Raw genomic sequence first — 24,181 nt, forward strand, 5'->3', positions numbered from 1 at the left:
AGAAGTTGCCCAATAAGACTTTCATGAATGGACCTAGTTGAAAAGTAAACCAGGACAAATCAAGTGAAAGCTCAAAAAATGTATTAACCTGTATTATTATGTCAGTGTTGTAACTTGTCAGTTGTCTAAACTTACTTGAGAAATTGTTGAGAAATATATAACTTAAATATCAACTCTAGGCTGAGTTTTCTTCCTCAGTTCATCTGTGCTTTTCTTTTTCACCTCAGAAGCTTGCTCAAGGTGCCACCTGCAAGGCTTCTCTCTTTGGTGTCTGAAATACAAAGATGATATGGAAACTTGCTTACTGCTCTTCACTGACAGCACATTTAAGAAGACTCATTTGTTGTGATGAGCACAGCACCTGCACACTCATACAGACATAATCATTGAGGGCTGGCTGTGCACCATGGATCATGAAGGGAGGAGAAAATAACGTGAAAGAGATACACAAGGGAACTGGAAGCTTAATGACTTTAGAATGTCAAGACAGCGTGCCTGGAGGTCTATACATGTTTGCAAGATACAGAGCTTATCTTGCTGTGCACTGTAACTCTGTGCCAGTTGTCCTTTGAGGTCATTCTGCCAGTACAATGGTTTTCACCCATCTCTGAATTAGTCAGTGTTTCAGATTCACTGATGGTAAACTGCATTGGTCACAGTGCTTGTGGCCAGATAATTTGGAACATATATTTTTTTCCATTATTCTCATTTAAAATATTAAGATACAAGTGAGCTCAAAAAATACTTGGACTTAGTGATCTTGATGGTCTTTTCCAACCTGAGCAATTCTATGATTCTTTGAATGTACAACTGCAGTACTCGTTTTCAATGTAACTTTCTAGAAACCTGCTATATTTAGAAAGCAGAACTTCATAGATCTATATTTATCATGCTTTTTTTCCCTTTAGCCTGGAGATTTCTTCTTCTGCCAAGATATTTTCCATTAATGCACTAATAGCCATTATAACAACTCTAGCAGACATCCCAGGCTATTCCACTCTGAGCTGAGGACCCTGTAAAAACACGAATTTGTTCAAAAGCAAGTTGAAGAAATGAAGCCTGGATGATTGACAACTAGTATAGACCTTTACATAACTGCAAGGTCTTATTATCTAGAGCTTCAAAAACCTAAAAATTATATCCTACTGAAGGCAAAATACTTAAAAATATGAAACTGAACAAGCTCATTGACCAAGCTGTTAGGTGATTACAGAGAAAAAGAAAACAACAAAAAAAAAACTGTTTTGTACTTCTTCAGTTTTAGGCAGTGTATTGCTTCTCTTGTCAGACTTGGTAACATACATTTTGCCAGGACTTGAAGGAAGAAAGGAAAAGTAAGAAAAAGCAAAAACATATACATATGATGAACAGATGGAAAAAAAATCTTATTTCTCTACTTACAGGTCTGTTATGGAAGTATCTACGAATAGTTATTAAAAGTGTCATTACTGAAGTGATTTGTCAGTTTATTCAGTTTGATTTTAGAACTATTAGTTCCTAAAACACAGTTGTAAGTAGGGACTTTCTTAGAATATCCTTTCTTCCTGTGAAACACTAATCTCTAAAGTCAAAACTCACCTTACACAGCTGCTGAAGCTATTTTTGTATATCCAAAGTTAATCCAGCTCTGAGCTACCGTAATGATGACACATCCCTTTAACAGGTGTGGAAGCTTTGCTCCCTTCTTATAGAACTGTCTCTAGCATGTATGTATATGTTGCATACTTTTGTTAACTGGCAGAATAGAATCTGATGGGCTGCTACCAATCTTGATCAAAGTTACCTAGTAGTTTAAAAAAAAAAGCTCCAATTTTCCTTCGTATACGAAGCAACTTGAATTTTCATTAATGTTTAAGCTCTAGTTAATGAACATTAATAAACCAAGATGATTATGTTATAGACTGGAAAGATGCATTTGTGATTAACCATGCCTAAGGAACAAATGCTTGAGTCATGGGACAAGTATGTAAATAGTGCTTACACTGTAATTTGTAATTGCATTAATTAAAACAAATTAAAATGAACTGAAAGATTACAAAACAGCTAGTGGAAAGTCATTACATAATAAGCAATGCAAATAATGGGCTGGCAGTAATTAACAACGCTAGCTCTGTTGGAAAAGAGAAAATAAGAATGATCTTAGTGATAGTATGTAAAGTCTATCCAGCTGAATAGCCTGATTTCAAGCAATAGCCAGAATGGTTCATGACAGCATATAAAAGCATATACTGATGCTGGCTCCAGTATCTTCTCCTGGTCTTGTCTGCTGGCATTTTAGAGCAAGGCTTGTTTTCATGACTTTATGTTTAAATGTCTTGGATGAATTTCTTTTTCCAGGAACTTCTCTAGGTGCTTTTTGAACCCAGGTATACTCTGGACAACCACAATGTTCTATGACAATTAGTTCCAGTTTTCTATCTTTTGTATGAAATAATCCTTCCTTTTATTCCTATTCACCTTGCTGCCTGGAAATTTCACTCGATGTCCATCACCACATTATGTATACCTTTCCTCTGCTCTTCCTGACTTTACAGAACTCTTACCTTCCTTCTCACCTCAGGTTTTGTCTTTCACTATTTAGAAGCTCCTCATGTGGTAGCAAGTAAAATAAAACACACTGCCCTCAGGTTTCACCAGTAGTGGGTCAGGAGCTGAGGTGCCACAAGCACAGCCCCTGTCCCTCAGGTGTGAGTCATGTTTGGGGCAAACAAGGATCCTGCAGCATGAGCACATCCTAAGCATGGGCTCTGGGTCCCACAAAACCAGCCTGTGGATTCTTGTGAAAGCCATTAAACTACCAATCTGCGAAGGCAGAGGTGTCCTGCAGCTCCTGTGCCCTGCTTACCAACCTCCTGCAGATGCCTAAGGTGGGTGCAAGTGCATGATGTGGCTGTGCATAAGCACCTACTAGCTCTTGCTCTGCTAAGCTGTTCAGTAGCAAACCAGTAATTGCCTGGTGTTGACAAAACAGCTGGTGTTGGTCTTTGCTTCCAAACCAGGATGGCTGCTAGATCCCTGATGAGAGCGGCCCCTGGCCTTGGCTAATTCCTGAGCTGAGACTGGGAGTTGCACAGGAGGAACCTCAAAAGGACTGCTTTGGTGACTCAACGAGGCAGGTCCTGTGATTCCAGTGCCCAGCCCCAGCTGGCCTTATTTACTGGCATGGACAACCTCAGAGGCATGCCAGAATGCTGAGAGGGCACAGCTCCTTGGGGCTTGTCCTGCTCTGCTCTGTGTTAGTGTGGTCTCACATCAAGTGCAGCTTTGGGTGCCACAAGAGAAGCCCTCATGGTGGCTGCAGCTCCTCACGGAGCGCAGAGGGGCAGCACTGAGCTCTGCCCGGTGCTGCCAGAGATTGCTTGAATGACACACTCAGACATAGGGGTTGATTTTGGGTAGTGCTGTGTGGAGCCAGGGGTTGGGCTTGGTGATCCTTGTGGATCCCTTCCAGCTTGAGATATTTTGTGATGCTTTGGTTCTCTGCTTTGCTTCCTCATGGATGTGGTTGGTGTTTGAAGCAAGAGAAAAGTATTTAGAATTTAAATGATTCCAGGTGCTTTATTTTAGAGCTTACCCAGAGAAATAACAGCATGGGAATAATGCTTAAGATTGAGGTAATGAAAGATATTCTCTATTTATGTAGAGTATATTTAAAGAAGATGATTCATGTTCACGAGCAATTAGGTATTTATAAGGCGATCCAGGAATCAAGATCAGGTGATAGCAGAGGGGAGGAGATTTAAGATTAGGAATAATCAGGATTAAGATATATTCAACCATTGCAGTATGAGTCCAGCAGAATTAGCTTATCCAGAAATATTTAACATACACATCCAAATAGAAAACTGGCCTGGAATAGTGACTGATATCTACCTAAGTCTTTTCACATAAGGGCATAATTTGTATGTAAATAGACAGGCATTAATTTATGGCTGGGTGCCCTTACAGTGGAGAATATTCTGCTCATTGGTAATGATGATCTTGCTATAAATAGAAAACTGACAAAAAATATTATTCAACTTCTGTTCCAGTTATACTGAGGAGACTTTTATGGACAGAAGCAATGGTGCAACATCTTTCTTTTGTATCTCTATGGCTGCATGTATCTTTGTAAATGATTATCTTTTGCGAGCAATTTTATTGCTTTATTAATTATTTAGGCATGGTACAAAAGTCAAAGTTTTAGATTAAAATAACTTCTGTCTGCTTTTATAAACAGTAAGAAATCAGGTCATTGCAGGAACTGAAAAAGACTCAGTGCTGTGTCACAGATCTGTCATATTCCCTATTTTTCTGTGTCAATACACAGCAGACTGTGAGTGTGATCTGGTGTGCCATATTTTGGCTGTGACAACTGTGAAACTTGCATGGGAGGAGAGCCAAAACCAGGTATAACCTGTGGGTCCTGAGGGTGCTGGACTTGTGCAGCATGCAGCCATTGGCAGTTCAGCAGGTTCCTGACCTCCAGGCAACACATTACAGACACTCCACCTCTGAGCAGAATGCATCTCCCCTCACTGGATGCTGTTGCCTTCTGCATTACTGCCCTATATCTAGGGTGAGCTGCTCTTACCATAGCTTCATGTTCTGTGAGTTAATCTTTTTATACATCCTTTGTCTTCAGTAGAGCTGGCCTATAAGTACATTGTATTTTTTTTTACCCAAGCATAGACCATTCATCTCAATGGGATTTTTCCTAGGTAGCTCCAAGGAGCACAGGGAAAAGAGTAATGGCCTAACATAATAGCTCAGATTGACACAAAACATTCTGCTTCTTGTCCTGCACACTCCTTCTTCCCTTCCCACAACCCACAGCCCCTTCTTGCTCTGAGGAAGTTCATGAGATGGTGATATAAGCACAAGTGACAAGACTGGGTATTCCATACAGCTGTTTTACCCAACCATATATATTTTTTCTGGGTGACTAATTCATAATTTATGAAATTGTTTTTGATCATAAATTCTGTGACATATTCCCTACAACAAACCTCTCTGAATAAAATGGATAATAATGGATATTATAAGCAATAAAAACATTTTATTAATTATTATTATTGCCTGTGTTGTAGTGCTCAGGGTTTATTAGATGTTTAGAAAGTAACAGAGAATAAGTGAACATTCTTCTCCGAACTAGATGTGTCAAATCATCCTTTAAACATGACGCTCACCTGTCTTACCTTTTCCCATGGTCCCACGCCATAGGATCGAATGACCACGTGTCTCTAGGACATCCCCAAGCTGACTTGCACCATTCCACCTCCAGGATTCCATGTGCCAGATGCAAGGCCCCTTGGCCTGCTGCACAAGGCCAGGAGGATGAGGAGGTCCTCAGCTGAGGAATATCGTATCCTGCAAGATGTTCTGGCAGATCCCTGGTTTCAGCTCAGCGTCTCTGCGTGGCCCCTGTCCCACAGTTTGCTGATTCAAGGAGGGAGTAAGCCACGGAGGTGTGTCACATGTCCAGATTCAGGAACCGAACAGCCAGTGACAAAGATGATGAGGGGTCTGAAAATTTCAGAAGCTGAATAAGGACTACATGTAGTATAGGACAGCAACAAAAAGAATTCTGGAAAGAAACTTTCACAACTGTTGGAAGTCTGAAGCCAGGATCATTCCAGGAATCCTATCCTTCTATGGTCTCATTATGAGATGTTAAAAAGTGCTCATACCCTCAAGAATATCCTCCTGGGTCCCTGGCTAGCTTTTTAAAACACACTAATGAGACACATCCTGACCTCTGGGAAGTACACTGGTGCATGGAGGGAAATGAGTCTGAAACAGAAAACTGTAAGTGCATGTGTCTTACTGGACTTGGATTTGCTTCCTTTCTGCCTGTGAGTGCATGTACTGAAGGCCTGAGGTGATGCAGGAAGTGTCACAGAGGAGAAGGGTTAAGGCAATGGTTGCGGGAAGGCATGTTTTAAAAGGAAAAATAAAGCGGTCGAGTAGGAAGGTAAAGAATGTGATGGGTGAGCTTAGGAATGCAGAGCAGGAAATGGCCTGGGAATTAGTGTCCTAACAATGGGGGAAGGTATATCCCATCCATCATCATCACTGTCAATGGTTAAAACTGATGTTGCGAGAAACATCGATCTACAATTTTGTCTTAAAATGTTAAAGATAGAAGATCACATACTGAGAACAGGGGGAAAAGTGACTAGCACAAAAGCCGACTAAGCATCAGGCAAAGAAAGAAAATGCTTCTTAGTGGAACACAGTAACTCTATTATCTATCCTCAGTGAAACCTGAGCTGGGATTGTACTGACTGATGTAAAGGTACCCATGAAGCCAAGGGCTCGAGGAGTTTCTGGTGTGAGAACCGGATTAGCTACAGTAATCAATTTTGTGATGTCAACATGATCCTTAAAGGGCAAATTCTAATAGAATGCAATTAAAAATATAGAAATATAAATACGATGAACTGACTGGTCTGAAAATTTGATTTTTGTACGTTGGAAGCATTGGGTTTTCTGCAGAATTTATCTATGTCAGCTCTATTTTTAGATAGGTTCTGCTATTTCACTGTCTTGCTGACATTTTGTATTTCTTCAGTGGTACCAATTACAAAATAATTGATAAGTACTAAATCAATGTGTGCTAACTCCTGAGTATGGTTCTACCTCCCTGGTGACGGCAGCAGCAGTCAATATGTCTAGCTGCTTCTCAGAGAAGAAAGCAGGCAGAAAGGAAGTGATTTTGTAACAGAAAGGAGACAGTTTCCAGACAAACTACAAGATAGAAGCTGAGAGAAATGGGAGACAGCATCTTTTTATCCTTTAGCTTTATGATTTCGCTTTGCTATTTGCAAGGGATTAGTATAAATAAAGAATACTGTTACAGAAAGTGTTGTATTAGAACATTTTCCAATAAGCAGTGGGTGGATCAAGAAAAGGCATGAATATCTCAGAATATTTTCCATGATTGTCTGTCCCCAGTGTGTGGGAAGTACTGGGAAGCTGCAGGGTGCTGGATCTGCTCTCCACTACCCCTTTATCACTGGAAAGCCCAGAACCAACCAAGGCCACTGTGTCTAACTGCAAATTACAATGCTCATTCTCTTAGGAGAGCATAAGCAAGTATAAAAATAAGAATATAAAGGGACACTGACAACCATCAAACAAAGTGTCATGAAACTAAAAGATGTGGCAGGGTAATTCAATTTTAAGGCCAAAGTAACCAAAGAGTCAGCAATGGAGCTAAGAAAGGGACAGAGCTTAAATTCCTGGTAATCCTTGGGGTGCCTGAGGGTGTTTCAGCTGAGCTCTCACGTTGATGTGCAATGGTTTTAATTGTGTCCTGGGCAACCTGCCTGTGGTGGCTGAGGGGACATTACTGTAGCTGTGCTCTGTATCTTGCAGAGAAGGAAGTAAAAGCAGGCCTGGATGAAAGCATCTTTGGGTATTTTTTCTCTTTTTTTCAGAGCATGGGTGAGATCCCACTGGGAAATTTGATCACAGCAGATCCTGGGTATCACTTGAACTTTTTAAGCACAATTGGAAGGCTGCTTGCGCTGCAGAAAGGAGGAACTGGGCAGAGGCACAGGAGCAGTCAGAAGCTCTGATGTCAGGAAGTGAAGCAGCACAGCATAAAACTGGCAGGAGGCTGTGACTGATGGCAGCGGCTAATGATAAATCCGGCTAATGTGTACCACTGGTGGCAAACACAAGAGCAGTGCTAGTGTGAATGGCTAGAAGCAAGAAGAGCATCCATTTTAAAAAGCCAGGGAGAGCAGAACTACTCAGCATAAGAGGCAAGCTGAGGGGAGCAGATTGCAGAGCATTCCAGGAACAGCGATCGATGGAGCTGTCACTTGAATGTCTCCAGAGCTGTACTGGAAATTGGGACTTTCTCATTATCTCACAAGCATTCAGAACTGCAGGACAGAATTGTGGCCAAGAATATTGAGAGAGTAAAAATAACTGTATAAGATGAAGGCAGAAGTCCATCTGGTTTGATACCTCTGGCAGCTCTGACAGCTGATGCTTGCTGCAGGGTGACAAATGTCTGCTCTGTCCTCCCCGTGAGCCTCCAGCAGGAGCACTACAACCTCAGTGCCTTTCTGGTAGAAACAAACACGCAGAGGGACTCTACTTGGAGTTGATCAATCTTTTTCTGAACATGACTAGGAATATTATTCTTAGATCATTTATCCCAGCAGTGTGTGGTGATAGAATGAGGGGAAATGGCCACAAACTGAAGCATAGAAAGTTCCGCACAAACGTGTGTGGGAACTCCTTCCCAGTGCAGTGACGGAGCAGTGGCACAGCTGCACAGAGAGGTGGTGGAGTCTCCTTCTCTGGAGACGTTCCAGACCCACCTGGACGCCTACCTGTGCAACCTGGGCTAGGGAGCTGCTGTGGCAGGGGGCTGGACTCCACGATCTCTGGAGGTCCCTTCCAACCCAATCAGTTCTGTGATTCTGTGATTTTCTCCACAAAGCCTCCAACGCATTAAAAGCAGCTATCTAGTTACTTACCAGGATGAAGCCGACCAGGATAACGTGCAGTAACTCATTAAGGCTGACATCTTGTGGTCGCTTCTTGTATGCAGCTTTCTGCTTTCACTTCTTACAAAAGACTGAACTTCTCCCTTGGCTTAAACAGCTGTTGTACATTTTCTCTCTGTAAATGACTGCACACTAGCTACATGATTCTGATAATTATTCCCTATCCCCAACAGGCAGCTGAGAAAAGAAGTAGTGCTGCTATCAGAACTTATTTCTGTTTGCCTTCAGTGATCCATGTTTTTGAATTGCCAGTGTAGCAATGCCTTTCTATTCCTGGAGTCAAAGCCCACCTTGACATGTCTCTTTTAACATGTGAATATTTAACAGTTTAAATATTTTTAAATGTTTAGCCATCTTACTCTGATACACTGAACGTAAAGGCATTGATCAGAGTAATCACGGAATCATAGAATTATTTGAGTTGGAAGAGATCTCTAAAGGTTTATCAAGTCCAACTCCCCTGCAAGAAACAGGAACAAAAGAGGCAGTAGCCTTTAGTCTGCAAATCTCTTCAACGATGGAGACCATCTTTAGGGAATTAAAAGCTACCAGAGTCCAGCTGGAGCTTCAAAACTAGCCCTGTTTTTGCTGAACATTCAGTCAAGAAAGTTACTGGGAACACAGAAGTGCTCCCTTGGGTTTCACCATGTCTTTCATCATGGTGGAAGAGGAAAAGATGCACTGCCAATGTCTGTTGCAGAATAGAATCCACCTTAGAGCATGAAATGCTATTACTTCCAATCTAAACCATATAGCAGCTGCTGAAAGGGTTACTCAATAAGGCTGTATCTTCATACTCTACTGAATTTAATGTTAGAATTTTCTTTCTTGGACAGCCATGTGAAACATGCAAAATGTTGACACAAAGCTGGATAGCAGTTTGGACATTTATTGAAAACTTTTTGATCATCCATTGGTCTTTATTCACTTATTCACAGGCATCATCAGCCTCTGCAGCAACACCTTTGGGTCCCAAAGGAAGTCCACTGATACAGCTCAAGCAGCAAGTAAAAGAGACACAGCAGATGTGTTGTCTGCAGTTATTTCCGTGTTAAGTAAGGATAAATAAGGTATTTTTTTATGATAATATCAATTATTCATTTACTTGCTTGCAAAAGGAATGGAGGTTGCCTTCCTTTGAACTTCTCTGAATGACAGAACTGAATGACAGTAACTAAAATCAGCCCAGTTTTAATTTATTTCCAGGGAGGAAAGCAGTTGATCAGGAAAATGAATAGATTTTGCTGGTCCTTCAAAATGCAATAAATTCTAGAACGATGGAAAATAGTTCTAACCTGAAGGCAATTTTTGCAGTTACCGAAGGTCTGAAACAGAGATAGATACTGAAAATCTCAGTATACTGGAAGCTCTACATCTGTAGAAAATTCAACCAATTTATTTCATATACATTTAAAATATTTTAATTATTGTTCGGGATGTAATTTAGCATTCTAACACTTGTCACCCAGCAGGTTTCCTTACTGTGATCTCTTCTGAGTATAAAGATAACTAATTAACATCGAAGAGCTGCAAATGCACATGTTCTTGAAAAAAAGAGGGTATAAACAAATGGCTATAATTATCTGGAGGAAGAAAATGTCACATCTGTATACATCTGCAGCTGCACAGAATAAAGTCGGGAACAGAACTGCCGAGGAAGGGAAGGGAAAACAGGTCATTTGGCACAGCAGACAGCAAGATTGCATCACGCGGATGGTATGACCGAAGTCTGACAGACAAAGACAGAAAAATTATACACTTGTACTGCCCGGGCAGAGGTTTAAATGGGCTCTTAGCTGATTCCGCACAGGCTGATACAGAGAGTAGCACAAGGATTAGCAGAACAAAGGATCGTAAGTACCTCGGTATTTTCTGCTCAGAAATGCTCTGTGCTTTACCCAAAGAAGTGTGACTCTGTTTCTTAACATGAGACATAGTAGGTATTTTCAAGGTAGGATTTTCATATCCTGGTGAAGATCTTGCAGTGTTAAGGACAGTGACATTATAAAAACAATTCAAAGTATGTTCACTCTAATCCTTGAGCACTGCTGATTTTTGTCAAGGCACAGTAAAACTTCCTTTGGAAAAATTAAAGATAAATACGACACTGCTGACAGAGTTGTTTCAGACCAGGAGCATGGATGTATTAGACAGAGAGAATTAAAAACACATCACTGAGTCTGGGCTCTTCATTACTGAGGAATATCAGCAGCTCAGCCTTAAGGAAACAGGTAGGAGTCAGGTAGAAGTAACTGCTCCACTGAGAGCAGAAATGGATGCTGAGCAAATTGTAATTGATGGTTCTTTTGTTTAGAGATGTTGACAGTCAGCATAAATCATAAGGGTTGTGAAAATACAAAACATTTTTAACCACATGTAATAAGATAAATTGTTCAAGTTAGAATTAAAACAAACCAAGAAAGATCTGTACGTGTTTTGAAGCCCTGCTGTATGTCTCAGAAAAAGAAACCACAAGTAAGGGAAGTCTGTATAGCACAGCTGAAGAAAGAAACAAACAAACAACATGAAGGAAAAAATTCAACAGTTCAACAATTCAGCTAGGTAAAATAAAAACAGAAAAGTGAGCAGGGTTTTGTTTGATGTCCTGACTCACTGCCACTCGTCAGAACCAAAGTGAATGCAGTGCTTTCCGAACCTTCTTGGAGCAAGTTTGCACTTCTGGATGAAATCCCTTCACAGTAACATGAAAAGAATTCCAGTCAATATACGCAAGATTTGTAATTTTCAAAAATATGGCCTTTAGTATTATTTGTAGAACTTAGTTCATTTATTGAAAGATAATATTAAAAGGGATTTACGAAATCTCATTATGTGAAATATAAAAATGTTTTTTTTAATTTTTTTTACATAGGACAGTATTCCTCAAAAATAAGACAAGACGTAGAAACAATGTGTCTTATTTTGTGAGATATGTAACATATTATTATTATTGTTATTATAATTATTACAGTCTTCGTTAATACTACTTTGACATCTATAACAGAAACAGTGAGGCTCAGAACTCACATCTGAATGCAGCCGAGTTCATGCTTCATTTGGCAGCAGTCACAAATGTGCACAAAACACTTATTGTTTTTACTTTCTTATAAATCCCACTGACAACAAAATAAGGTTGCATTGATTGTTTTTAAGGTGGATATGCAAATGAAACAATTGATTTCCAGTCAGGGTAACAGAGAAAAGTGAGACAGCTCAATGCTGTATTTTCTTATCCTCAATATTATTGACAACAAAGCTAAATAAAGATTTTTTGTGATAGAAGAGCATCTGGAAAAACAAGGGTCTGTGTATATATGCATGAAGCCTCCCTATCCCATGATAAACAGCTATTAGATTCTGAGGAGTCTAATTGCAGCCATGTTTTAAATGGTCAGATACACTAAAATATATCAGTATGAACTTGTGTAAAGTACAGGCATGGAGATGCTTTAGCGGTGAGATTTGCAGAGGTCCATATGGATTGTTCACCACTGTTTTCATTGGGGTTAAGCACAGGTCTGCATCTGAAGTGGTCTGAACTTGTTTCCTCAGTCCTGACAGCATCTCTCCAGCAACAAGAGCACTCTGGGGAGCACAGGGAAATTGGCTATGGACTCGCTTCCCACTGATGTCTTACAGCAGCACCGTAGTAATGAGGAAGGTAGCTGGAGCACGTCTTTGGGAGTGAAGCCAACTTCTTCTGTCACTCTGTGAACCCTCTGCTATGTACTCTTGTCTTTAGCAGAAGACACAGGTGGTTTGCAGTGACTGGCTGAGACAAATGGCTCCACACTATGCATGGAAGGTGTGCTGGCTGCCATCATGGCAATGCAGAGGGAAAAGAATCACTGTAGGCAGAGGTGGAAGCAAGTAAAGGCCATTGCATATGCAGGGGCTGCACACTAATTGTGCTTCATTGCTTGCAGTGTCCCATAAGAAGTATCATACTCTTTTGGTTTATTCCTTGATGAAAAATGAGCAACCACATTATCTGCTCCATCAGAATGAGTAGTGGACAAATAATAAATCCAACTCTTTTACCTATTTTTACATAGTTGATGATATTCTTGCTCTCTAAAGAGGTATGAGACTTCTCTCAAGTAGTCCTGCCTCACAATTTACCAGTAATTGAATGGCATAAAATGAAGAATCTCCCTCCCTTTATTATCATTATTTGTAAAAGAAGATGACAGAATATAACTGAAACACATTTGCCTACACATTAAATTTGCTATAATACTTCGTCATCCAGTGATGTCCAAAGGGTCTAATTTAGGTCTAAGTGCTTAGGCTTACCATGGTGCAGAGAAGGCTCTTTGTGAGGACCTGAGAACCCAGTGACCAACCAGATGCAATAAATAGGAGGTGCGGAGTTCACATCAAAGTCCCTGTTCCACAGACTGACTTGGTGATTTAAGACAAGAAGCTTCAATTTCTCTCTTTTTTCTATGCAGTAGGCTAACCAGATTAAAGATTTCATAATTTGGTATGACTCTGCAAAGAATGGACAGAGGAAGTACAGACCAAAAGAGCTGAAGGTTTTTATACTTATTTAGTTTTGCCTTTTCTTTCTGACAACAATACAGAGGAAAAAAAAAAAAAAAAGAGAACCAAATCTCTGAATAAGTGTTTGGCAAGATAAATGCCACGAGTGCTGCAGTTTTAATTTTTTGATGCTATTATCTTTTGGGAAAGAAACACAGCCCAGCTCTGCTCTCCCCAGGGAATGATCAAGGCAATTAGCCATTGGCAATTAGCTTGCTGTAAAACCTAGAGACACTACTCTCAGAGGTGGAATAATTACATTGATTTAATAAACAATGAAAGACAAATTTCACTGCTTTTATGCCTGACTGTGGCATCTTTAGATACGTGAGTGCAGTGGGCTGACAGGTTCGTACCCGTTATCTGGGTACTGATGGGAAGGAACTCTAGTGATTGTGTTCAGGGAGCAATTGACTCAAAGGACTTTCTGCAAGGTGGGAATCTTAAGTCTTTCTTTGGGAAGGCATATTTTCCTTGACAACAAGGAAATTAATAAAATTGAGAAAAATTATAAATTATACTTGTCACAATGTAAGAGATTTTAGCAATTTTTACTACTTTTAGCTAATTTTAGTCAGTTAAAAGTTCTCAGTTTGATACCTAGGTATACTCTGGAAAGAATGAGGCACATCCAAAAGGTGCTTCCTCCCTGTGTAATACCAATTTCTAAAATAGATGGAATGAATTCCCACGTAGAGATGCCTTATTTACCTTTACAGTACAGTCAGTAATGGCTGGATGGTAGGAGTACTTCTGGAAAAGCGAACTTTCAAGTACCTATATCCCAGGATACACTAACAACTCTTAGGGTTAAGCTGAGTTTCTTTTAAGTGCTAAGTCTACTAAAGTAGTTCTTAAAAATAAATAAATATAAAAAAGGCCTCACCTGATGTCATTTATGCACCCTTCAAACTACCTGGAAGGATCTAGAATTTAAGACAGTTTCTGAAAGTGATACTGACACTTGTGATCACTGAACCTGAACACTGAGATCATGCTACCATTACGTGGTTCACTCTGGGTTTTCCTTGAGTTTTCATACAGTTCACAGCCATAGGGGATGTTAACTTCAGGAGATGCTTTTTTGTTTTAGACTTCCTACTGCTACTGTGAAATGAGTAAGGCTTCAAAGCTGCAAGTGCCCATCAACATATTCTCTATCAGTCTGGTAATGTCCTGGTAAGTAGAATGAGTTTCTGGAAGAAAACCTGAAAGAGGGACAAAAAATGCAACTCAGGGTTACTTGGCTGGTCACGGAAAGAGGATTGTTTTTCCTACCCTGGTGAGGTCCAAGTTCTCTGGCTTGATAGCAGGTCTCATTGTAGAGATAGTGGAAAACCTTCTATTTAGGTTAAGGAAGATGTTGTATTTAGTGCTGGGAGACTGAGGAACTTATTGCTAGGGAAATAAGTCAGGGAGTGAGCATCTTCCCTTCTTTCTTGAGCAGTTTGTGACAGTTTGGAAGGTTAAACAGTGACAATTCTAACTAATCTGTGTCTCAAGAAGAACTGAGAAATATTTTCAAATGATATGTTGCTAGCTCCTCGTTGTCTACCTGCCCTATAGTACTCTTTCTGCCCTATTGCCTGAAGATCACAGTGCATCTAGTGTGTGACCATATAACACTCTCAATTTAAAATAAAATTCAGTAGTGTCTTTAAATCACTGATGTAAAAATCCTTTAATTTTGGAAACTTTGCATTCAGCACCTAAAAGCAAGGAATTTCTAGCATAAACCTCTAACAACCAATAGACTTAAACACTGTTATTCCTAATTAAAACTAAAATATACAATTTCATCACCAATAAAACAGAGTTTTGAGAAGCAGATAAGCTTTGCAAGACTCCTGAAAGTTGATATTCAGACTAGCAGACCAGTGGAGACAAAGCGTGCTAATGCTGAACATCTTTCCCTTCATATGCTTTCAATTATTTTAGTTTTCTGATTTCTTGTTGGAATACCTCAGCTACTACTACCTACCAGAGAAGATCAAGCTGTCATCTGGTTAGATAGATATGTATTTTTTAAAGGTCAGACAGTGACAGTGTCATGTGTTGCTGGTTTACTCATTTTTTTTTTTCTTTAAGATATGTTGGCAGATTAGCAATCCATTTCTGTAGGTCTGGACTTTTCTGTCCTTTTTTTTTTTTCTCTTGTTGAAGGGTTTCTTAGGAATTTAAAAGACTACCCTGTTTTTTTCTGCTATCTGTAAACTAAGGCTGATCCTAGGAAGTACAGATTTTTTCATTAATCATGAGGGGATGTTAAATTCAAGTCTTGTCTGAACAAAAGTGAGTAGATTTTTACTTTTTTTTTTTTTTAACATTTTGACAGCATTCCATTATCCTTTGCTACGACATTAAAACTCATTAGATAATTTCATTCCTCCTCAACACTTTTTCTTTTTTACTTAAAATTATCCTCTTCACAGAGTTTGGATTTTTTTTTATTATTATTTAAATTGATTATTTTTCTGAAGTGATTTTGGGATTCTTGTTCAAAATGCATTCATTTTACTGTGATGAAGTAAATGGATCTTCAGTAGTTATTACCTTCGGATCATGAACAACAAATATATACGTTATGACAATGTACCAGACTACAAAGACAGGTTATCTCAGAAGAGCAGACATTATCCATCAAGAATGCAAGAATCAGTGATGAAAAGAGATTTGTATGCGTGCTAGTAACAGAAGATGATGCTTTCAAGGAGCCAACAATAGTCAAAGTCTCCAGTAATTAATCTCGTTGTTACTATTAACTTTCCTCAGTATCTGAATCTTCAATTAAAGACACTTTTGATTAAGGGAAAGATTAAAGAAAAAAAAAAAAAAAGCTTGACTGTTTGAATTACTGAGACTAGTAATAAATATCTAATATTTTCCACAGAACTTTATCAAGGGTCTTTGGTATAGTTATCCCATCATATCTTTATCCCAAAGAAAGACCAATGAATGGTCATGCCCCAACACAGGTTCCTCAGGGTTCATGGCCCCAAACTGCCAGAATTCAGGAATGGGACAATGCTCTCATATGTGTTGTTTGAATTTTAGGTGGTCCTGTGTGGAGAATTGCTCTTGATGATCACCATAGGACCCTTCTAGATTGTGATATTGTATGTTTCTATGATATGCTACTTTCACAAAATATCTAATTGTGTGTCTCCTTAAACAACACCTTCTACTACTGGTATGGCAATTAGGGAATACTCTAACATCAAAGTTAAATCTATGCTTCAAACTATTTTGGGACTGTTAGGGCCTTCCTTGAAGTAGGTGTGGCTTTTACATACTTGGTTATCTTTCATGGTTCATGAACTTCTGCAGTGTCACTACACTGATTTTCAGCACTCCTTGCTCCATTTGACAAGAACTGCAACCATACTCCCTATTTTTGTTTCCTTTTTAAACTGCTACAAGCTTTGTTCAGTGTCCCCTTGTCCAACTGAAGAGAGAGTGAACAATATATCCTCATTTCCTTTCTCTGTGCTGCCATTTTTCATCTTCTGTTGTATATTCTCTGTGGTTTTGTTTTGTTTTGTTTTTATTTTATCCAGATAGCAGAGTTCTGCCTCAGTTATCACTACATGGAAGCCAGTCCATGTCTTTGATTATATTTATTACTTCTTCTGATCCTTTTTTTTTTTTTTCAGTCAATGGAGGTTTTTCTCTCCACTACGTACTTCTTAGCTGGAGTCACTGGAAGGTGTAACAGATGTATATTGCTCCATTACCTCATTAAAATATTGTACGCTTCAGTTGTTGCATGTGCATCAGATGATGGATCCCTGTGGATTCCCACAGACATCCACGCATTTAGTTGCCACTAACAATGAGAGGTTATGATTTTCCCACCTTTTTTACAAGATGCACATTAGTTCACAGTATTTTTATGTAACTCACACTTTCTTTGCTTGCCAAGATGACATTAAATAGCATCTGAAGTATTACAAAGGACAAAACATTTCACATTTACTAATTGTCCTGACAGAAATAAAACAAGGCAGCTGTTTCCACGTGGACAATGATGCAGCCACAAGCGACCAGCTCAGAGTGAACAACACCACACCCACCGCGCATCAGCACGCGCATCTCACTTCCGGCCGCTGCCCATCGCATGCGCACTTCCAGGCTGCTACCGCGCATGCGCAGAGCGCCGGGTACCGCCGGCGGCCCGGGCGGTCTCGGCGGTCTCGGCGCTGCCGCCGCCGACGCCGCTATGGGCTGAGAGGAGCGGTGCGGCTGTCGGGGGCTGTCGGGCGGGCTGCCCCGAGGATGGAGAGAGCCATGGAGCAGCTCAACCGCCTCACTAGATCCCTGCGTCGCGCCCGCACCGTGGAGCTGCCGGACGGTACGAGCTGAGGGGAGGCTGCGGTCGTAAGGGATCGGAGCCCGGGGTTAGGGGGAACGCTTCGGCTCCGGGGGTCAGAGCCGGTACTGAGCGGGGCCGCACGGGGAAGTGAGAACGCGCTCCGGGCACTGTCACTGCGCTTCTTCACGGAGTTGTTGTTACGGCTGAACCTGGCTGTGTGGCTGCCGGCTCTCGTTTCCCGCTTTGTGGGGATGGAATAGGTCTGTTTTCGGCTTGCTTTTCCTCTTGGGATTTCCTGCCTGGTACGTGGGGCCTTCTGCTGCTCCTTATCCCTGCGGATGGCTTCAGTGCTGCGGTGCGGTTACTGATACATGTCCCAACGGTACAGATGCTGCATAGGGACTTTGCTGCTTCTCACAAGCTCTAAAATAGTGGCAGTGAGTGTTGATCTGGTACTGCCAATGTAGGATCAAACTTGTGGGAATAATGCGATAACAGTTTGACCAATTAAAAATTGGCAATATCATAGCATCACCAAGGTTGGAAAAGAGCTCCAGGATCATTCAGTCCAAACATCCAGCAGTCGACAAAATATCCCACTAAACCATGTCCCTCAGCACAACACCTAAGCATTTGAACACCTGGGGACTGTGACTCCACCACCTCCCCTGGGCAGCCTGTCCCAGTGCCTAACCATTCATTTGGAGGCGTTTTTCCTAACATCCAACCTGAATCTCCCCTAGTGCAACTTGAGGCTATTACCTGTAGTCCTGTCACTAGTTACAATGTGAATTACATTCCAAGATAACCTCAGTTCAGTGACCATCTTCCTCTGGTCCATATAATGTCTCCTTTCTGGACTTGGCCATTCGTTGGCCTCCTCACATTTTTGAGGAGCAACTCTTGTGTAATCAGTTTGGGATTCAGTGCTTTGCTCCAAATGTGTGCTGACAGGATTGGCTTAGAATATACCACTCCCAGTCTGGTATGACACGTGGTTTGTTGGCTTCTTGTGTGCCATGAATCACTTTAATTGTAAAGATGTAGAGTTCACCTCCCCTCTCCCTCCTTAATTAAGTGTTACAGTATTCATAGGAAAGAATGGAGGAGTGGAGAGAGCACACCATCACAAGAATACTGTCCCTGTAGCAGTGGGTCTAGAGGAGTTCAGGAAGCGTGTAGATGTAGCACTTAGGGACATGGTTTAGTGGGCAAGGGTTGATGAATTAATTGTTGGGCTAAATAATCTTAGAGGTTCTTTCCAACTTTAATGATTCTATGAGTATGACATGGTGTGTTTGAACTTCCTTATGCTGATGAAGTTGAAGCTATGTGTTTGTTTTCCTCTACATGGACTATAGCCATTAGAGTGCTTCTTTAAGATGTTGATCTCTGCTAAATTCAAGCCTGTTACGAAATAAAACAATATGTGCATTTTGTAGAACTGGATTCTAGATGATGAATTTTAAGTGATTTTTTTTTATTTTTATACAAACATTACCTTGTAAAGTCCAGCGCCAGTGAGTACACTGAGCTGACCTTGCCAACACAAAAATATTTGTAGTATTTTTTATCACTATTCACTAGGCATTTTTTGGGCGCATAAGAGCTCAGCACAGATATCTGGATTCCACTGGAAAGGCTCAGTGCCTGAAAGCCAGGCCTTGTAGCCTGATGCTGCAACTTTTAGACCCTTAATAATCGTGAAGTGGAAGCAAGTTAGATAATGAGCTCTGTAAGTTCGTGAGGTATATAATGCTTTCCTCCCTTGTATTATGTATTTTTATTTTGAGTCAGTAAGAGCTTGTTTATGAATAGGGATAATATTTACAAAAAATAGGCACTAAAGCTCTGTAGTTAATTAGCTCTGTATAGAAAAATTCTGGCAAAATCAGTGTGTTGCAATGTGTACATCCTGTTAATGGAATAGGAAAGGGCTCCAGCTAGTAACTGTGTCATAAACACCCTTTGTGGCCTGGCTATACTCATATTTAACTACTGCTTAGAATTACTTGATGCTAACAAGTTCTGTTGTTGTTGTTTTTTAAGCAGACTTTTATTTTCCTGCCAAGAGGCCTTTGGAACAGAGCTAAAGCAAGAGGTTTTCTTTATTTTATTTTTATTTTTTCATTTTGTTGGTTTATTTGTGAGATAACCATGTATATTTTTCAACAGCTCCTCCCATAGGGCTGTTTTAGTAAATTAAAGTCATTTTTAAGTTTTGTCAAATTAAATTCTTCTTAAAAATAGTACTTCACTCCAGAAACTCGGTAAGTGATCAGACAGGAGGATCTCCATGTGTGTTATTTTCATATGTGAAGTGGTAATACTGACAGAGACTGTATTGCATCAATTTTCATCATTGATTGGCATCTTTGTGTTCCAGTGTTTTTTCATTGCAGTCAGATAAGGAATATGAAGAATTAAAGTATACTGTATTCAAGTTTCAAGATGAGAGAAAAATAAATGATTGTGGTGTAACTTTCACAAACTCATAGGTATGAGGATTATAGTAGTCACCTTGGAGCATGGGAAGTTTATGTCTTCCTAAGATACATTTTGTAATATTTTTTCTTAATGAACGTTTCTTAAGTGCTTCAATGTAGCAGAGTTATCAGTTAAAATAAATTGATGGAAAGAGAGAAAAATGCTACGTTGAAGTTCTGCATACTGCAGTCATGTTCATTACCTCTTTCTGAGTATGTTGCATCTTTCTTTATGATGTAACTCTAGGTACCTATAACCTGTGTAATAAGAGTGATCTATTGAACAGGGGGCACTTTAAAAGGTGAATAATTGCTGCTGGATTAACTTATGTTAGGTAAAATATTTCTATATGATAACCGAGTCATTTAATTTCTTTGCAGATAATGAAACTGCTGTTTATACTCTAATGCCAATGGTGATGGCTGACCAGCACAGGTGAGAGCTTCTTTACATTTCATATTTTTCTTTTAAGATCGTAGAAAGCAGCATCTTTGTTACAGCTACAGCCGCTGGAGTGTTCTCAGTGGTTCTAGTGCTGAATTGAGGTATCTTTTATAGCTGAAGTTAGTAATTGACTGGGACTGGCTGAGAAATCTAATTCATTTTATACTTTAAACTGCAGCTGCATCGTTTTCTGATGCTCAGAGAGGAATTTGCTCCAGAGTAAGGAAAAGATAGTTTTTTTAACTAGGTTGTAGCTCCAGGTGTGTATTTCTTGATGACATAAAAGCTGTTAGTCATATCTAGATGTCTTCAGAAAAACATGGGATGAATGCTGGACCGTGGGATTGAAGCTTCTGGGATTCCTCAGATGAGCAGCTGTTTCTCTCACTCAGTTGCCCTCAGTGTGTTTGAGATATGTGAGCTGTACAGTGCCGACAAAGTGGTGTAGGCAAGCAGGTAGTACCTCCTGCTGAAAGTAGAAATTGCTTATCTAATCAATATAAACATTTGTTATACATAATATCTTGTTGATACTTTGTGCAAAGGTTTTGCATTATGTGATTAGTTCATAACTGGAAGTTGAAATGACCAGTTCACTTGCAGGCTGACCTACTTAGAGATATTGTGTCTTATCAATTGAAGGGTTGTATTTAAATTTGTCTTATTATCATACAACATGTCTTCCTACATAATGATCTCCTATACCAGTCTTCCTTCTGAACTTTGTTTATATTTGGGAAAGCTGGTAGATATCTCAGCATAGACATCCTATTCTAGTAGAGGAAAATGAGAGTAAGTAGTTTTTTCAAACATAAGCATGTGACACAGGCTTGTTTTCTCTCTGTAAGGATGTCATTTGGCCATTTGGTCTAATGGCTAGTAGTGCACATTTGAAACAGTTGCCCATTGTCACAATTCCTTTTTATGTATAGATCAGAAGTGAAAGAGTTAAAGTATCTGTTAATATAGAAATGATTGAATACTGTTGGAACTCTTGTTCAGAAGTTGGTTGTGGGGAAAAACATTGTGATCAAGTAAGAAACAGAGTGCTTGTGTACAAGCTGTGGTACATACTCGGTGATTGTGAGCTATTTCTTTAACGTCTGCTATTTCTGTTGAAGGTCTGTCTCAGAGCTGCTATCAAATTCAAAATTTGATGTGAATTATGCGTTTGGACGGGTGAAGAGAAGTTTGCTTCATATTGCAGCAAAGTAAGACTTATTTGAGTCCAGTCCAGAAGTTAACAATGAAAATAATACCACAAATCTAAGGCATCAATGTAAGCTGGAAAACTCTGTAGTATCAGTATTTGTTTTTGCACTTCTGTATTTTTTTTTAATCAGTGTGCCTGTCTCCCTGTTGGGAGACAGGTGTTGTATGTGATATCAAATGGCTTTCCAAATTCTGCTGAATTCAAGTATGTTGGTGGATACTTTTTTTTTTTTTTCCTTTCTGGGAAGAAATGTAGTGATTCTATATTTCCTTAATAGCTGGGCTACCCTTGCCTCTTGATTCAGAGAAGCATCTGCCTGCTGTGTGTAGGTGCTGCTTGCTTTTTGAAGTATTTTGAAACAGTGGGAATCATTTGGGTGCTCGTTGGGAAGCAGCTGTTTTGAGTTTCTTCATTATCTTAATGGAAGGAGTCATTCACTTCTAAGATGTTTTTAAATAATAAATATCTCTCCTGGATAAAAACAACTTGCATGCAAATTTCAGATGTGTGACCCAGATTTCTTATTTATGTTGCTCTTCTATGGGATAAATCCACATTGCCAAAAAAACAGGTTAATGTCCTTAACAGAAATGAACCAGATAGTTTTTGTAACAGCCTTTTAGGAAACTCAACTTTGTACTAATAAGAGAATGCATTCTATTTGATTCTCATCTTCATTATCTTGGAAGTTCTCACATTTAAGCCAGAAGAAAAAAACAAAGTAGTAGTACTGCAATAAATAGCAGATGTGTGTGTATATATATAAGTACATGTAAACAGCAGATATTTGGGCACAAGTTTCAACTTTTTCAGTAGATGATTTAAAAAAATGCAAGTAAATTTTTTGCATTTGTCTTAGAAGCTTCTTTGAAATGCTAGATTTTTTTTATTGCAATACACAAGAAATTATGTTGTTTGTCGATTCTCTTTTATCTTGGCAATTTGTTGGATCATTAAGAGGTCATCAAGATGCCATTTTTTGCAACCTATTGAACAACCAAGCTTCAGTTTGTGTTAATTGCAGTCTGCATGTAGTACTGCTGTTGTCTTTATGTCAATGTAAATTCGGTCTGTAAATATCCTTGTTAACAGTTTTTTTCTTTGTCTTGTTCTTAGCTGTGGATCAGTTGAATGCCTTGTTCTATTACTAAAAAAAGGAGCAAATCCAAACTATCAGGACATCTCAGGTTGCACACCTCTCCATTTGGCAGCAAGGAATGGGTAAGAAAAATGTTTTAAAAACTTAAAAAGGTTTTGCTCATAGTGCACTTCATATGCCATGATGTTACATGCCTTCACTATTACTTCTGTTTACTTTTTGAGAAAGCATCAGATCATATTTTGTCTTTTGAAAGATTTTCTCCTTTCTTGTGAAAAAATAGCCTTTAGCCTGACTAATGTGTCTCCCAATTGCTTAATAGTTATTTTGAAGGTAAAGTTTTGCAGTGCTAAAGATAAAGCAGTTCCAACTCTTGTGCTAGTGATGTCTTTCTCTCTTCAGTTGTTACTGGCATTTCTGTAAGTCTGTTTTTGGTAGCACATTATGTTGTTTTTCAGTAAAACTTGTCAAAATTACTGAACTGTTAAAATATTACTTAATCTTTAATTATCTGCTTTCTCAAATTATGTTATGTGAAAACACACAGCTGATTATGGTAATAGTTGCTTTTTTTTTCTAGAGCATCTGTATGTTAGTTGTAACTGAATTGTATCACAGCTGTTTGATCAAGAGAGGAGGAGAGTGTTTAGTAAGGAGCAGGAGTGTCTGTAGGAGAAGGAAGAAAGAAACAGCCATAATGAAACACCATAATGAAATAGGGAAGTTCATACTGGATATGTGAAAGGGAAACATGAGAAAAGGTGTGAGAAGTAGTAAATAAAAAGAACTGAGAGTAAAGTCTTGTGGGTAAAGCACTTTGAATATTAGAGAGCAGTAAAAGACCAACAAAACATGAAAGAGGAAAAACACTCCTACTTTGATTAAGGCTTTTTTTGTACTTGCTAAAAACGCATGTAGTGTTACAATGCGTGTCTGATTAAATAGTGATTTAAAGTGGTTTACTATAAATATATTCAGTGAAGTGTATAGATGATGACAAGCCTTATGGATTTCCATTAGCTCCAGCAACTCGTCTTGAAAATGTAATTCATGCTGAATGGAAGTTGTTAGAATGATAGTTCTTTGTACACTTCTAACAGAAACATTCAGCTACACCGTTGTTTTTTGTCCCTTGTTGTCATGTCACACTTACTAGACAATCTCTGATGCTATTAATGATTATTTCACTCTTTCAGGTGCCTCAGTGCTGTAGTCTTTTGTAAAGTAAAACTGTCTGCTGTTGTTTTTTAAATGATGAATTAGAGTGGAGCTTAAGAATATGATTTTGCCTTGCTCAATTTTAATGTATTTTTTGTTTACAGCCAGAAAAAATGCATGAGCAAGCTGCTGGAATACAGTGCAGATGTCAACATTTGCAATAATGAAGGTTTGACTGCAGTAAGTGCTGTTAATTCTCATGTTGAACTTAAAATGAACTCAGAATTTGAAGATCCTGATTTCTTAAGCTTCTGCCATCTTACTTGTTACTAGACAAAACTCCTGTGTTCAGTGCTTTTAGGAATCAAAGGTGTAACTGAAATATGCAAATATTTGATATTCATAGCTTCTCTGAT

The 24,181-nt window shown here is 39.3% G+C and overlaps 1 protein-coding gene across 3 annotated transcripts in view; it reads left to right on the forward strand.

Annotated features, from left to right (window-relative positions):
* The first annotated feature begins 17,261 nt into the window (after positions 1-17,261).
* HACE1 (HECT domain and ankyrin repeat containing E3 ubiquitin protein ligase 1) overlaps positions 17,262-24,181 on the forward strand; it is a 44,533-nt gene continuing 37,613 nt past the window's right edge. For 2 of the 3 annotated variants that reach the window (XM_065735396.1, XM_065735404.1), the window contains exons 1-5: positions 17,262-17,403; positions 20,232-20,286; positions 21,417-21,506; positions 22,625-22,729; positions 23,930-24,005. In XM_065735396.1, the coding sequence (XP_065591468.1) occupies positions 17,328-17,403; positions 20,232-20,286; positions 21,417-21,506; positions 22,625-22,729; positions 23,930-24,005 (402 nt within the window). In that variant the 5' untranslated portion in view covers positions 17,262-17,327. Of the gene's footprint in view, positions 17,404-20,231; positions 20,287-21,416; positions 21,575-22,624; positions 22,730-23,929; positions 24,006-24,181 lie in introns of those variants that run through there. The other variant, XM_065735413.1, reaches the window with a different exon arrangement.

The sequence above is a fragment of the Cyrtonyx montezumae genome, unplaced genomic scaffold (assembly GCF_038088225.1).
Source record: "Cyrtonyx montezumae isolate F1298 unplaced genomic scaffold, pur_monq_1.0 scaffold_0, whole genome shotgun sequence".
Lineage (NCBI taxonomy): Eukaryota > Metazoa > Chordata > Aves > Galliformes > Odontophoridae > Cyrtonyx > Cyrtonyx montezumae.